General features: G+C 40.4%; 1 protein-coding gene and 2 pseudogenes across 2 annotated transcripts in view; 1 reads left to right on the top strand and 2 right to left on the bottom strand.

Moving 5' to 3' along the window:
* The window catches only part of LOC138019491 (uncharacterized), a 75,256-nt gene extending 67,391 nt beyond the window's left edge, over positions 1-7,865 (top strand). For both annotated transcript variants that reach the window (XM_068866299.1, XM_068866300.1), the window contains 10 exons: positions 82-148; positions 483-549; positions 908-996; positions 1,569-1,695; positions 2,191-2,232; positions 2,307-2,396; positions 3,822-3,906; positions 4,396-4,433; positions 4,776-4,828; positions 6,056-7,865. In XM_068866299.1, the coding sequence (XP_068722400.1) occupies positions 82-148; positions 483-549; positions 908-996; positions 1,569-1,695; positions 2,191-2,232; positions 2,307-2,396; positions 3,822-3,906; positions 4,396-4,433; positions 4,776-4,828; positions 6,056-6,098 (701 nt within the window). In that variant the 3' untranslated portion in view covers positions 6,099-7,865. The remainder of the gene's footprint in view (positions 1-81; positions 149-482; positions 550-907; positions 997-1,568; positions 1,696-2,190; positions 2,233-2,306; positions 2,397-3,821; positions 3,907-4,395; positions 4,434-4,775; positions 4,829-6,055) is intronic.
* A 4,435-nt stretch (positions 7,866-12,300) lies between these two features.
* On the bottom strand, positions 12,301-13,677 carry LOC138021265 (uncharacterized; annotated as a pseudogene).
* A 44-nt stretch (positions 13,678-13,721) lies between these two features.
* LOC138021264 (uncharacterized) overlaps positions 13,722-15,000 on the bottom strand; it is a 7,492-nt pseudogene continuing 6,213 nt past the window's right edge.

The following is a 15,000-nucleotide window of genomic DNA, read 5'->3' as shown; positions in this document are numbered from 1 at the left end:
CCATGTTAGCAGTCATGTGAACAAATGAGAACTTCAAGTAACCTTACTTGAGGCAAACGTTTGACGCTCTCGTTTTTTCAGGTTTACCGCTGACCATTGTGTTCATTTCTGCCTGCTCCCGCTGGAGTGGATACGGCAATGAACGAGCGTATGTGTAACGTTGTTTTACGTATTAGTTAGCGATAAATTGCCATACATGACCTATACATATCTCTTTCTACCTGACTTTGAGGGCTATACTTGAAGTCCATTTCGCAATTAATTGAATTAAAGTCGAAAAAACAAGGTGCTGTTAATGACGCTAAGGACCGAGAAAACAAGCGTTGTAATAATACCATATTCTTGGTAAGAAAAACAGGAGGCGGAGGGAGGGGGGGGGGGGGATTACACTGAGCCGCCCTATAGAATTCCACCACCCCCTGCCTAACGTGACTAATTATATTTCATGTAGTATCTCAGAGAAGTGGATTTTAACTTTTCAGGTGTTGGATTTCCATCGCCGATGGTCTCATTTGGGCATTTGTTGTTCCAGTACTAATTATCATGATGGTAAGGAATCGACTGTAACCTGCTGCGCTTACTTGTGAATCAATAATAATGGAGTGTAATGCCATACTCAAGACAAATCAAGAAGATTTTGAGAGGAATTGAGCAACGTTTAGAAGACCGACGCCCAACTTTGGTTGAGAGCTGCTTATTTAACACTCTACTCTTAGTACACGCCTTCATACAGCACAAATCACGAGTGGATATTGAAGACGGGGAAATGTTGCTTAGATTTGCAAGAAAAATACTGCTTGTAGTCAATATTTCTTTTATTTTCCTCTCACGATAGTCTGCACATAACCTCTGGCGTGGCTCATTATTATTATTATTTTTTATTATTTTTATTTCTATTTTTTTGCAGATTAATTTCGTTATTATGATCATGGTCATAAGGGTTGTTGTAGCATCAGTGACGTCACTGCACAATTCAGGCAATAACTCTCAAGTCAGGTGTGTACACATGATGAAAATCTCACAAAATCACAATACGGAAAAAATTGGACCTCATTCATGAATTTTAGCAAATAAGCGTTTCCGATGTCCTTTCGTTGTGCCAAATCATTGATAATCATTCCAATGAACATTGTACAGAAAATTGCAGCTCTGACTAGATACATACTAAAAATGCTAAACATCTGTATCATGTTGTCATCGCCGCCTAATTAGTACCCAACGAGCAAATCTTCTGTGCGAATGATCTTTGCCTAACACTCAGGGTCTACTTTTGTAGAATTTCAGATGAATAGACCTTATCTTAGAACAATGATGTAGGAGTGTAAGAAGCCGATACCTTCTTAAAGGAAAGAGTGGTGGCAACCAGAGAAGATTGCCCTCAGAGAACTGAGTGGACTATTATAGTCCACTCAGTTCTCTGAGTCCACTCTTCTCTGAGGGCAGTCTTCTAAATCCTATTTAATATTCAAAATATATTATTTTGATGAGGCCAAAGTTTGCACAATCAGTGTGATCATTTTCCCACACCCCCAGCGCTCATTAGAAATTCCCTGCCAATATTGTTTCAGAGCTGGTCTCAAGGGCATGGTTGTGCTGCTACCACTGCTGGGACTGACCTGGGTGTTTGGTATTATGGCCATTAACAAAGACACCATTGTGTTCCAGTATCTATTTGCCATTTTAAACTCATTGCAGGTTAGAATATTTAACGAGTCTTCGGTTTTATTTTTCTTGTCTGATTGGAAAGAACCAGAATTTGGCTTATTTGATTGATGGATATTTCTAGCGTCATCAAACCAGCTTGAGAGGACTGTAATCAACGCAATGACAAGCGGACAAGCTTCACCGTGTTGCAGCCAAAATAATATCCCATTAATTAAAATGGGTGATTCCCATAGAGGACGACCTTAACCTCACTTTCGGTATGCATCTTCATTTTCACACTTCAGTGTGTTGGGAGGTGTCAGGAAGAGATGGGTACACTTCCGTTTTTTGTAAGGTTAGGTCGCGTGATTACGGCTGGAACCTACTTCTGTCTCTATAATCCCATCCCTAAAGCGGTTGCCACAGCTGAGTGTACAAGGTGACTGGCATTTTTGCTTAGGGCCTGGGTTCAATTAAATACCTTGATCATAATGAGTAATTCACTGTCTAACTGAGGCCTGTATTGTCTTACCATCTCATTCGTAGGGACTGTTCATTTTTGCTTTTCACTGTATTGGAAATAGCGAGGTAAGCATTTTCTCCCCATGTGTCATTCAGTCCTATTCAAATATCCATAAATAAATATTTCATATATTTAATAGGTCCGAGTAGCGTACAAAAGGCTGCACGAGAAGAGAACCTTAGCAAAGACTTTGCCTGAACATTCACTCTCCACTTCACATCATAGCCGGGTAAGTCTTCGACCTTACCTTTCTTGTTAGAGCTAAGATTTCTCTATTTTTTTTCTGCTAGTTGCTCAGATCCCACTGGCAAGCCGAATAAAAAAACGAGACTTGCCCAATTTTTTTTCAAAAAATACTTCGCTGCATCCGGATTATAGCGGAGCTCCGCTCGCGGAGCACCATGGGTAATGTTTTTATGTTTTTTTTGTTTTTACGAGACATCTGGTTTGTCTCTTCTACTGGGCAAACCTGCCCAGAGGGAAGGAGCTCGAACAGGACTCGCGGTCCTATGCGAGGTGCTCCACCCTACCCTATCCAGACCAGAAAGACCAGACCACAACACCGGGAACTATGTGCCCTACTCTTTACGACAAGTCTGCGGGTTCTTTTACGTCCCACAGGATTATGAACATTGAAGGGTTGTGAGACGGGACACCCGGCTTATCGTCGTTATCCGAGAAGACTAGAGTCTAACCATTTGCAGATGTAATTGCAAAGGCAGCACTTTCTCCTCAGTTATTTAAAGACCCTGAGTGTTGGTCCGGCCGGAGTTGAACTCACGACCTCCCGCGTGACAGCCCGGTGCTCAACCAACTGAGCCACCGGTGCGCGGTAACAAGAATACATGGTAACCAATCGGTGCCAGAAAATTGGTTTTGGTCCCCGTACGACTGTACGTACGTCCACCCCTCCATGTATGCCAATGTGACCAGTAGCACGTAACCATATTGTCAAGGTCAGCTTTTTTTTTTTAAGTTGACCGCTGACTTGGCTCCGATTGGATCGCAGGCACAAGCCAGGTTAACTTATTGTAAGAATAAATAACCCGGGATCTTCGCTTTTTGGGCTTGGCTAAATCTGTTCATTATGACTGGGAGGGAAAATTAGACAATTACCCGGGGTTTGAGTGATCGTGTCCCATTTCGTGAAAGTCCCGAAACTTTTCGGATGCTACAGTTCCCTCTCTATGCATGAGTACAAATTAAAGAACCTTTAAGCTAGCCATGAAACGTCGCAATCATTTTCCCTTTTGTTCCCGTAATAGCATATTGACCAGTTTTTAAAAACCAGCGGATCGCAGTTTTACAAATGGTTTTCGGGCTTGGGACCCAGGTTATTTTTCGATTGCTCTTTTCCGCGTAAATTATGTTAGTTAGTTTATGTATCTATGACGTAATAGATCACCTCGCATATTCTTTGAGTCGACGGCCCGTCGACGATAGTTGACGAGAGAAGTCGTCCTAAACTGATGTAGATGGCCTGGGAAAACGATCACTCAGAAGAAAAATGTATGAGTTTAATCTCCAAGCCATGAGCTCTTTCCCTCATCCTGTAGCTTTTTTAATATCAACACATCCAATGATTTCATTGACACCAAATTTAATTTATTTTTGCCACTCATTCGCTCTTTTTCCTTAAATGGTATTTCTACAGGAAAAAAGAAGGATGGATTCACACGAAACTCATGTGACAGGAGACGATGACATTGTTGTTACCAAAACCATTCGCAGCGTGTCGGGTAGGATTTGAAATCATTTTCAGAGTAAATAAAGAGTCCTTTTATTATGAATTTGTGGCTTCGGTTGTATCAAGTTTTTCATTCTTCAGCGAAACGTCGCTTTTTTTTGAGTGCCTCTTCAACCTTAGTTTGCAAATGCAAATATTCAAGCTTTCATTAATGATGCTTAAGTTCTAATGAGTGGATAATAGGCTTTTAAATCGACGTCACTAGTCCCATTTTCTCCTCATTTGAACTTGTAATCAAAATAGCGTCTTGCTGATGAGATATTTCCGTAATTCTACCGCTACCGCTACCACTACCACCACCACCACCACCACTGCTACTACTACTTCTTACAGGAAATGGATCAAATCCAATTATTATTCTCCACCCACCACGACATCTATTCGATTTGAGGCATTGACAAAAGTTCCGTAGGTTTCGCATCAATTTTGCTCTGTCTTGTATCAAGCCATTCTGGAATTTTCTTGTTTTTGTACTTTGCAGATGTCAAGCTCTCTGGCGACAACGTAGCTATGCAAACGGTTAAGTATTCAACCAAAATTTAATATCCCAAGAAAGCTTCCTATGTGTATTGAATTGTACTGAAAACATGACACAACTAAAGCTGGAATTCAAACTTTTAAACAATTTGTGAAAGTATCCTTGAAAATCCGCGTTAACTTAAAAACTACTTAGGTAAAACAACATCGACATTATTTCTGGTTTTGTAAGATCTCTTAAATCATACATTAGTCAAAGTTATTTCCGGTTAAATAAACTACAGTGAATTTAGGAATAATTTAAAATAATGAAATATAGGTATATCATTTATCTTTTTTTTTTCTATCATATTAATATTATCCAACTTATCGTATTCCCTTCAGTTTGGAGATACTGATTCTGGTCGCTGGTCATTAAACTGCCCTTCACCGGACCCGTAAGTCAATTCAATGATAACAAAACACATAACTTAACCTTTTTATAAAAATAAATAAAAACAATCCCCACACCCAAACCTTTTGACCTTCCGGGGAACTAAAAGATATAATGGGCAACGAGGAAACAGAGACAGTAAATACCCAAGGAAGCAAAATAGATTAAAAAAATTTTTAGGGAAAAAAAACAAAGAACAACGTGATGAGTAATATCGGCAACAAGGAAACACAACCAAATTTTCAGTAACCTGAACCAACTATCATCTGAACATTGTCCTTATAAGAGAACCGGAATGACTCGAAGGACTCCAACAGCAACAACGACGGCAATAAATGCAACTAAACTCAGTGTTTCAAGCAATTTTCAGATCATAGGTAAAAATGGATCTTGTTAAAACCATTTTAAAAAGAGAAAGGAGAAGAATGTAAGAAATTTTTCACGCACAAATTTACTAGAACTGGAGAATATATGTTAAACTTAGCTAACAAATAAATAACAGACATAACTTCAATGATAAAGGCTAAAGACAAATGGGAAAATTTTTCGAATAAGTTACGAAACACTGTAGCGAGAGGTTTGGGCCGAGGTCGTCCCAGGCTTTTCGCGACTTTGCGTTGGCCTGGGCCGACGACGAAAATTGTGTGAGTGGTCAAAAAAGTCTCTCCCTGAATTGAAAGATTATTCTTAATTTACAATTTGCTCCAAGTGAAGTATTATCGTTCATTTTGGACACTGAAAGCCTGATCAGGATCGTGGGAAATGAACATATTTTTTCAAAAAGACGAAACCCAATGTCTGGCCTCGCAGGACTCGAACCTGGGAACGTTTGATTAATTGCCCCTTCACTTCATTATTCAGCAATGATTATATATTCATACCAATTAGTTTTGGTAAATAATCGGCACACTTGCCAGCCAGTTGATCTTCAGTGGTTAAGTGGATAAAAACAGTTCTTTCAAAGTGGGTGCTTCGAGTTCAAATCCTGCCCAGAGATTACTTATACTTTTTTTTCTTTTTATCTGCTACCACAAGTCCAGGGACAGAGTAATCTAAGTGGAGGATAATATTTCATTTGGAGCTAGTGGGAAGAGATCTTGTTGGGGTGATCCAGCGTTGGTACTGTCCCTTGTCACCGCTTGTTTTCCCGGCCTTTTAGTCATGCAGTTACACCTCTTACATTAAAGCCACAATCTTCCTTAATTTTGAGTATCACTCTTTTTCTTTGTAGATTACTAGTCGACCATACGGATCATCAGGCAAAAAGAGCATAATGTCTTTATCAAGCAGGCATGAAAGAACAGACATTGATTCCACAGAACGAAAAAAACTGTTAAACAAAGCAACAAAAACAGACAAATCAAAACCGTACTTTGAAGTCTTCAGATCATGCATTATATCATAAATTAGATTCTTTCGTTTTCTCAGTCACTATTATTTTAATGGTGGAGGTAAATGTTTTGAAAATAGTTTTTTAGTTGGGGTCATTATTCAATAAGCCCCAGCCAAAAATACTTCCAAAACAAACGAACAAACAAACAATTCGCGAGCAAAAGGGAGTCTGCGTCTGCCTCAACCTCGTTCCCAAGGTCCTCTTTCTTCCTCCCTCGAGAAAGTACGAGTGGTTGCGGCTGGTCACGTGCCTATGAGTACAAGTGAAATGCGCGCGGAGGGGTGGTCCTCGACTTAACTTTGTCAACAGTATTCAGTTCTATCTAGGCGATGGCGAAACATATTGTTTTTGTTTTCCAAATGGCGCCTACGTTCTTAAGGTAGACTTCAAGTTGTGCTGCCTTTGATTTTTAATAGTAGGTAAAACAAGTAATTCGACTGAAAGTGTTGTATTTAAGGGTTAGTTGTAGTGGCAAGTACTGTAGCGGGAGTACTTCCAACAAGACACTGAGGATAATTACTTTGTTCGAGTATAATGGACCGTCCAGTGCCACGCGATGTTTAATTTCCAGAACTTTAACCTTCGTGCAGACAAGTGAACCAAGGTACTTCCTCCAGCGAGGCCAGAAAGAGGACTCTGGGAACGAGATTGAGTCTGCTTGTGACACATTTTAGAGAAACACTCAATTTCAGCTGTATAGCCACGCAACTATTCGTCGTTTTCCTTGAAATTAGATGTTCAACTATCCGTAGGATTGTCTTCAAAAGGGCCCTTGTCATGTGACGACGATCAGGTCAACTTATCCGTTTGTAAGTTGATGTAAAATTATTTAATCGTCCTATATTCTAGAAGGAATTAGTTCGAAAAGTGGATGAGTTGGTTAACGCCAACTTTGAGTTAATAAGAACATGATTCCGAGCGCCCAGGTCCCAGTTCAAACGATGGATAACGCTATCCAATGGATAAGTCATAGCGTAACCAATTGTGCTATTCAATGAATAGTAATTTATCTAGTGGATAGCCCTATCCACCTTTCGAACAACTGGGACCAGGAAAATGTAAACATGTAACACCGTCGTTCACCGTACGCTAAAAATGCATCGTCTTCTGCGTCCGGCGATTTAAGGAGGCGGGCCATGAAAAGCGTAGATAATAATAATTGATGTCCTGTGAAAATATTGTAACACATAGCCACTCAGCTAAGGGGACAGCTATTCTTAGAGTTATTTTCATAGAGTTATGTCGTAGAGTTAGAGTTAAGTTTCCAAAATCCTGATTTCTAGATTTTGGAAGCAAAAGTTCATAAAAGCTAACCTTAAGCCTAAAACTTTTGTTTTGGCCTAATTCGGCCTAAGGTTAGCTTTTATGCATGTTTAGGATACTTTCTGTATTTCTGAATTCAGGATTTAGACCTTCCAAAATCTTGAATTCAGGATTTTGGAAACTAAACTCTAACTCTAATGTCATAACTCTATGAAAATAACTCTATTGCTAGTCAACCTCTTCAGCGAAAACCATTGTCTTCGTTAACTGTTTCGCTCAAGGGCGGTTTCGCACAAGCCAAAATATATGTACAAATTCATGTCATATACCTTGTATGAATGATTATGTAGCTGGGATTAGAATAAAGTCAGGTCGATTCAAACAAGAATGACTGAGTCTGGTAGTCTCCTCGTTAGACAACAAATGAATAAATAATGAGTTGGAATGACGGGAATATGCAGGAAAAGCAGCAATTAATACATATAAGTGTTACTGAAATCCAAAAAGAAACCTAGGGGGGGGGGGGGGGGGTAACCACGCATTTGTCAAAGATAATTCATCAACAATATTTGTAAAAAGCTTAAGAATACAAAGCAATGTAAGGCCTTTTTTTCCAAATTGAAGCTTTATTATCTCTGAAAAATGCATGATTACCCCCAATTTTCTTTTTGTATACCAAGAGGTCTTGCTTAGTTCTGCTTACTCCGCATAAATAGCCTTGTAATAGTAAGCATCACCCATATAGGAATCCTGAGTGACGTCTCGAGATGGGCAGAAGGTATGCGCAATAACAAAAGTAGGTGATGACACGCATGCGCACTGGAGAGATTTTATGCCCTGGATTAATATCGTCAGGCACAACACTGACAAAATAAAGCCAACTTCGATCAGTTTTTTTCTACTTTCTACTCAAGAATATACACTTCACAATTCTGAAGAAAAACGATTTTAACATTCTGTCAAAAGTCCAATTTTCGAACAACGTCCAATTTGGCAAAGTCCAATTTTCGAACGATATTTCAATATGAGATACAAGTAGCTTATTCAAAAAACACTTATTTATCACTAAAGTGGGCTGTCTTTTCTGTTGTTGACTATTGAGTCCCATTTTTATTCTATAAAAGCATATTTCGGAAGAATATATATGACCAGTTGATCCTCAATTTTGGTTTTTGTCTGGCCTTTCTCTTTGTGTAAGTGCATTTGAGAAGCCCGACACCAGTAAAATATTCGTTTGGCCAGAAAACGGATAGACTCCCATTCGATTTTAATAAAGAACCATATTTCCTTCATGTATCGTGAACTAGACATCAATGACCATGACTTAAAAATACGATAAGAGGTAAAATAAACTTGAGCGATAAAGCAGCAAGACAGTAACGATTGCGCCATAGCGAAAGCGTTTCCGTGTTTCCGTCATTCATTTGCAAGCCAACTCTACTGTGGTACTACAGTAACTCAAGTATTCCTTGTGCGTTGTACGTTTTTCGGTTAAAGTAAGACTTTCTTTTGTGATGAGAAAGGCTTGCAGTTTCTGCTACTGGTTCCACATAAGACAGTCCTGGGAAGAAAATATTTCTGCGAAGAGCGAAGAGTTAATAGTGGGATTGCTGCGCTGGTTCATATACTGCGTCATCATCATCATCATCGGGAAATAGATCCAGTGTCAGCGTGTTTAAGTGTAGAACAATGTTGTTAAACACAACTCTGCACCAGGTCTGGTAGATTGTAGGAAGAGGAAAAGCTAGAGAACAACAAAAAAGGGAAATCAAGAATTACACATGTTTTTTTTTTTTTTTAAAGAAGTCCTGTGTGTGTCAAAATTCAGATCACTATAATACGGTATAATACTATCGTTGGTTTGAGGGAAATAATCCAATAGCTTTACCCGGCACTGCAGTAGGCTTGATCCAGTGGTTTGGGCGTTGGATTTGTATGCGCACGCATCTAGATGGTCATCGTCTAAATTTGTTTCAATAGGTTCTGATTTAAACTCTACCTCGCTTTCATATCCTGCTGCCGGTTGGTGTTTTTAACAATGCTACGTTTCGATGGTAGAACATATGAAACTATACGCAACCCAGGCTTGCATGAGATTCAAACTGATGACCGAGCGATTGTGCTGCACTTTCTCAATCAACTGATCTATCGAGCCTGCTTATTTAACGAATGAATGAAGGGGGTAGTTTCTAAAGAAACTGTGGTGCTGAGTCGGTGGGGAAGTAGTATACAAAAATTTTTGGTTTTATCAACGGAGTCGATAATGTAAATTGGCCACCGTACAGAGGTTCTAAAAGCTGACGTTTCGAGCGTTAGCCCTTCGTCAGAGCGAATCGAGGAATTGTGGGTTACGTGTGGTTTTTATAGTAGAGCAGGAGCTACGCTATTGGTGGTAACATGGCAACGTAAAAAATGGGAATATATTAGTTAAATGAAAAGCGTTCGTTAATACCGTTAGGATTAAGAGTGCCGATTTGGAAGATGAATTTTTGTTCCTTAATCCTCACGGTATTAACGAACGCTTTTCATTTAACTAATATATTCCTATTTTTCACGTTGCCATGTTACCACCAATAGCGTAGCTCCTACTCTACTATAAAAACTACACGTAACCCACAATTCCTCGATTCGCTCTGACAAAGGGCTAACGCTCGAAACGTCAGCTTTTTATCAACTCAGTTGATAAAACCAAAAATTTTTGGTCTGCTTATTTAACGTACAGAGAGATTTAGCATCACGTTTCCGGCTAACGGCAAACATCAAAATATAATTTGCGTCTTGTCAATAATGGACGAAACTCGTTTGATTTCGTTTAATTTCTTGCTTGTTATCTACAGGTATCAAGAAACCTCTCAGAAAAAGAGAGAGACGAGACGAGTGCTTTAATGTGAAAAATAGGAATACATTAGTTAAATGAAAAGCGTTCGTTAATACCGTGAGGATTAAGGACCAAAAATTCATCTTCCAAATCGGCACTCTGACTTAATCCTCACGGTATTAATGACAGTCTGACGTTTCCCGTTTCACCGGCACGTAAACACGATATCACTAAATCTCGCTAATATCCATGTAGCCATGTAGCCATGTAGCCAGCATGGTTGCTCTGATAGTGTAGTGGTGATCACACCCAACCGGTAACCAGGGGACGTGGGTTCAAATCCCGCTCAGGGCACAAAAAGTTTTTCTCCCAATGAAAAATGTCATCCAGGGGTTGTCCGTCCTTGGTCCTTTCAAACTTCATTAATTAACTAAATTTCGCCAAGGCTTGGACTGTGAATCCATTTGTGATCCTCCTGGGGGGCAGGGATACGCTGTTGGCTCGAGAGACCCTCGTAACTTGTAAGTAGACAGAAAATCGACTTGTCTGCATAGAGTGCTTGATATCGTTAGATAGAGCAGAAATAAATGAATGATTTGGTTGAAAAGTTAAGACAAGACTATGTTATTAAAAACTGTATTAAACTCCTGATGAGTGAGGCAACTCACGAAACAGCGTTGTCGAGATGCAATATCTAGTCTTGTTTTAACTTTTCAACCAAATCATTCATTTTTACATATATATAAGTGTACGTGTACGTAAGGAAAAGCGACGAAGAGACAAACTTTTGACTGTTCTGGACGAAGTTTAATACAACGTTTCGGCCGTTCGGCCTTCTTCAGGTTAAAAGTTAAAAACTAAAAAACTATTTACAATGAGTGCAAATCACAAAAACAGCAGCTTATATATACAGAGCAGAAATATTGAAATTAAGGGAACGAAACAAAACAAAGGTCAAAGCTACAAGGTGACATGGATTTGACAATCAAAGACAAATAAAGAACTATAACAAAGGTCTAAGCTCCAAGGTGACATAGATTTAACAATCAAAAACAAATAAAGAACTATAGGTGACATATCGATAAAAATGCATCATATTTGGAAAATGTCAACTCACAACTACTCAATTGTAGTAATTAATGCGGTATTTCGATCTAGATTCCCGCCTTTTATTAAGACCATGAGGATTAAGGGTAAATAATTGCGCAGTCCAATAGGCCTCCCTAGTGAGTAACAATTGTTCAAGATGTAAAGAATTTTGCAAAAGACCTAATTTGTTCGATAATGATGAAATTGATTTGTGAAATTTCATGTTCAGAGTTATTATAGTGGATAGCCAATTCACAAGTTCTTTTGTTCTTCAGCATGTTCGACTTGTGGTTACGAAATCTTTTTTTAAGTAATGGTCCGGCTAAGAAGCAGGCAGAAAACAATAGCCCTCGGCAATAGGGTCAATAATTTTGTGGTGCTAATTGGCGCATAGAGCAAAAGCCAAATTTCACCAAGATACAGATAATAGGGGTAGGGAAAAGACAAGGCCTAAAAATGAGGTTTTTTTAAAATTTGTTCTTAGTTTTTTCGGTTTTTTTTGGTATTAGCCAATGAGATGAGCCGATTTAAATGGAATTAACAATTAACTGTTCGCACCTTTTTAATGAGTTTTGCCGTACTCCTGCCTACCTTTTAGCTGGTCCATTACTTAAATTCAGTCGAGGTGAAAAAGATAACGTGGCAAGGAGCTGTGGACATAGCCCAAGCCATGGAATCTGCAGATAAGCAGGTGGTCGATTTCAAGGATTCACCGGCGGTTGGTGCGTTTTGGTTGGGCTATGAGTCTGTGGAGGTTAAAGACACTCCCATCCGTTCGGAACCGTATGTAAATCCCTTCTGTGAGGTCCTCCTTTGCTTTTCTGAGCATCAGGCTGAAAGAGATTGCGAAGAGTGTTGGTGCGAGGACAAATCCTTGTTTGACGCTGTTGACGATGGAGAATGGGACGGAAAGGTCGCCGCTGTGCCTCACCTGCCCCATCTGACCTACGTGGAACTGTTACAGTATGTTCGGGAACTTTGGAGGGCAGCCCAAGCTTGCAAGGATCTTCCAGAGCCCGTCTCGGCTGACCGTATCAGAGGCCTTAGTAAGATCTATGAATGCTGCGTAGAGTCCCATGTTTTGCTCCCTGCACTTCTGCACTAACACAAGAAATAAAGCAAAACAAGGATTTAATGGAGAATATCGATTATGGTATGCGAGGGTGAAACCATAATGCAGTTTATTACACGCCAACGGTTATGTGTAAAATGTTATTACTATAACTTATAAAGGGAAATTACTTGTCAGGCGATAACATTACTGAATAAACCTTGAAAGCAATAAAGCTGATCAGCACGGCGAAAATCGAATGCAACCAGTGATTGCTACTAACAATTAACACCTGAAAATTATAGAAAATCTAAACTATATTAAAGCAAATCTAAGCTGCATAAAACACAAATTTAAACCAGTCATTGCCAGGGAGGCCGAAAAAAACCCCGAAGAAAAAACCCTTTGGGAAAAACATCGGCGGGAAATCGATTTCGGGCCGAGGCAAATCTGGATCCCCCGACAGGATGAAAAATTGGCAATAAATTACTTTTTACAATCCAAGGGATTTAGAAAAAATTAACGTATCGGCATTAGTACGTTCAATGTATCTATTTTTAGAGGATGAAGATCGCCAACCTACATGCCGCAAATCAAGGAGATTGCTAGAAACGTGCCGAGCTGCTTTGTTTGCTGAGGCGGGCCTCACACTATGAGTACAGAATCTGTCAATGTCCTCGACAAAAGGTTTAACGTATTTCTTGAATTCATTTCTAATAGTAGAGTAAACTACTCCTTTATTAAGATGAAAATACTCGTTGGACTTTGACTTAACAATGCGCCTAATGAGCGGGGCCGTAGGTGATGATCCAGTCGGTAGCTTGAATAACAATTTCTCAGTAGCCGCCAAGGGGCAAGTGATATTGCCGGTTCTAGCCAACATAGATGAGTGACCTTCCCTGAATTGGTCGTTTTTGCGTTTATTCAAATAAATAAGCATGCAATCGGAAGTAATCTCGAAGGCGTCCATGGTGAAGGCTAAGATCTCTCCGATGCAAAAACACCGTACCCTGCGTCACCAATTAGCAAAATCGCTAAAAAACGAATGTCAGCTAAGCGATTACTGGCAGAATATCTCTGAGCTATTTCCCTAAAAGTCTCTAAACGAAGTGGATCCTTAGGTTGAACAGGTCTCGCAAGCCTGCGTCTGGCGCCCTCTAAGGTAGATTTCACGAAGGGCTGGTCCGTAGGACACGCATCCAAGCCAGCCAATTGGTGAGCCCATCTGATACTGTACATGGCGGACTCGAGAACAGCGAACTTGTGCCTTCACGTTCAGCTTCTCAGCAGAGGTGAGTCAGGTACAAGGATATGTGAAGGGGATGGGCGGGAAAAACAGCAACGCCGACTTTAGATCTTGCCCAGGTTCGCCATCTGTCCCAACCAAGAGAGTATTTCCGGGTTGTCAGGGATGCTTTTGATCCTATCTGGAGGTGAAGGAGCTCTGACATCAATACCTTAAGGGAGTTGTCCATGAGAAGAGGACCTGACCCCATCCAAAAGCCCTGCTGAAGAACTTCTGAAAAAGAACAGAACATATAGGTAATATCACAATCTAACGGTTACTTGAATTTGGGGTGAGTTTCTAGAGGCCTTTCTTCCTCTTGTTGCCGAAAACGAGTAAATGGCGGACGGGTCTTAATGGCGACCGCTTTCGCCTAAATGGCGTCTACTCTCGCCTAAGTGGCGTCTACATCCGACTAAGTGGCGTTCACTCTCGCCTAAATGGCGCCCAATCTCGCCTAAATGGCGTTTATTCTCGCCTAAATGGCGTACACTCTCGCCTAAGAAGCGTTCACTCTCGCCCAAATGACGTTAAATATAGACCAATCGTCTTTGTCGACGAATCGGCTGAGGATGTCTGTTCTCTCGTTAAGGCACCGCGGTATCCACTGAGAATTGATAATTATTCCGTAAGTTGTGCAAATCTGAAAAATATCCAAAGCAATAGCTTGCAAGTGAGGCTTGGGGCTGCCAACAGAAACAATGCGAGCAGCACCCTGATTGTCAGTGAAAATATTGACTCGTTTATTGCGTAATTGATCTGCGTAAGACAACAAAACGTAATACATGGCTTTAAGTTCTCTAAAGGTAGAGCTCATACGCCTTTCGTCTCGTGTGAGCATGCCGCTGTCAGGTGAACCGTCTATAGAAACGCAAAATCCCCCGAATGCTACGTCACTAGCGTCTGAAGAAAACAGCAGTGTGAGTAACCAATGGCTCCCTTATAGAATAACCGCCAAAACTCGCGATGTTGGAATGCCAAAAACGAAGTTCCTGTAACAAGCCAGGAGAAAAACACAGGGTGTCGTCCCAATATGACCTGGATTCGATGGCCCAATACATATGGCGAGTAAGGAGGCGTGCGATAGGCCCCACGGCTAAGGAAACGGACATGAAAGAACCGGTGATCCTAGAGAGCTCCCTAAAAGTTGAGTGGCCGTCCGAAATGGCGCGCTCCAGGAGGTTAGAGATTTTGTCGACTTTCTTTGGAGGAATTTGAAATTTCATGGAAATTATATCAATGACGAAGCCAAGCCAGTCGTCTATTTGCATAGGTTC

Source organism: Montipora capricornis, chromosome 10 (genome assembly GCF_036669925.1).
Source record: "Montipora capricornis isolate CH-2021 chromosome 10, ASM3666992v2, whole genome shotgun sequence".
Classification (NCBI taxonomy): domain Eukaryota; kingdom Metazoa; phylum Cnidaria; class Anthozoa; order Scleractinia; family Acroporidae; genus Montipora; species Montipora capricornis.
The sequence above is the reverse complement of the archived record's forward strand: the minus strand, read 5'-3'. Positions and strand labels throughout refer to the sequence as shown.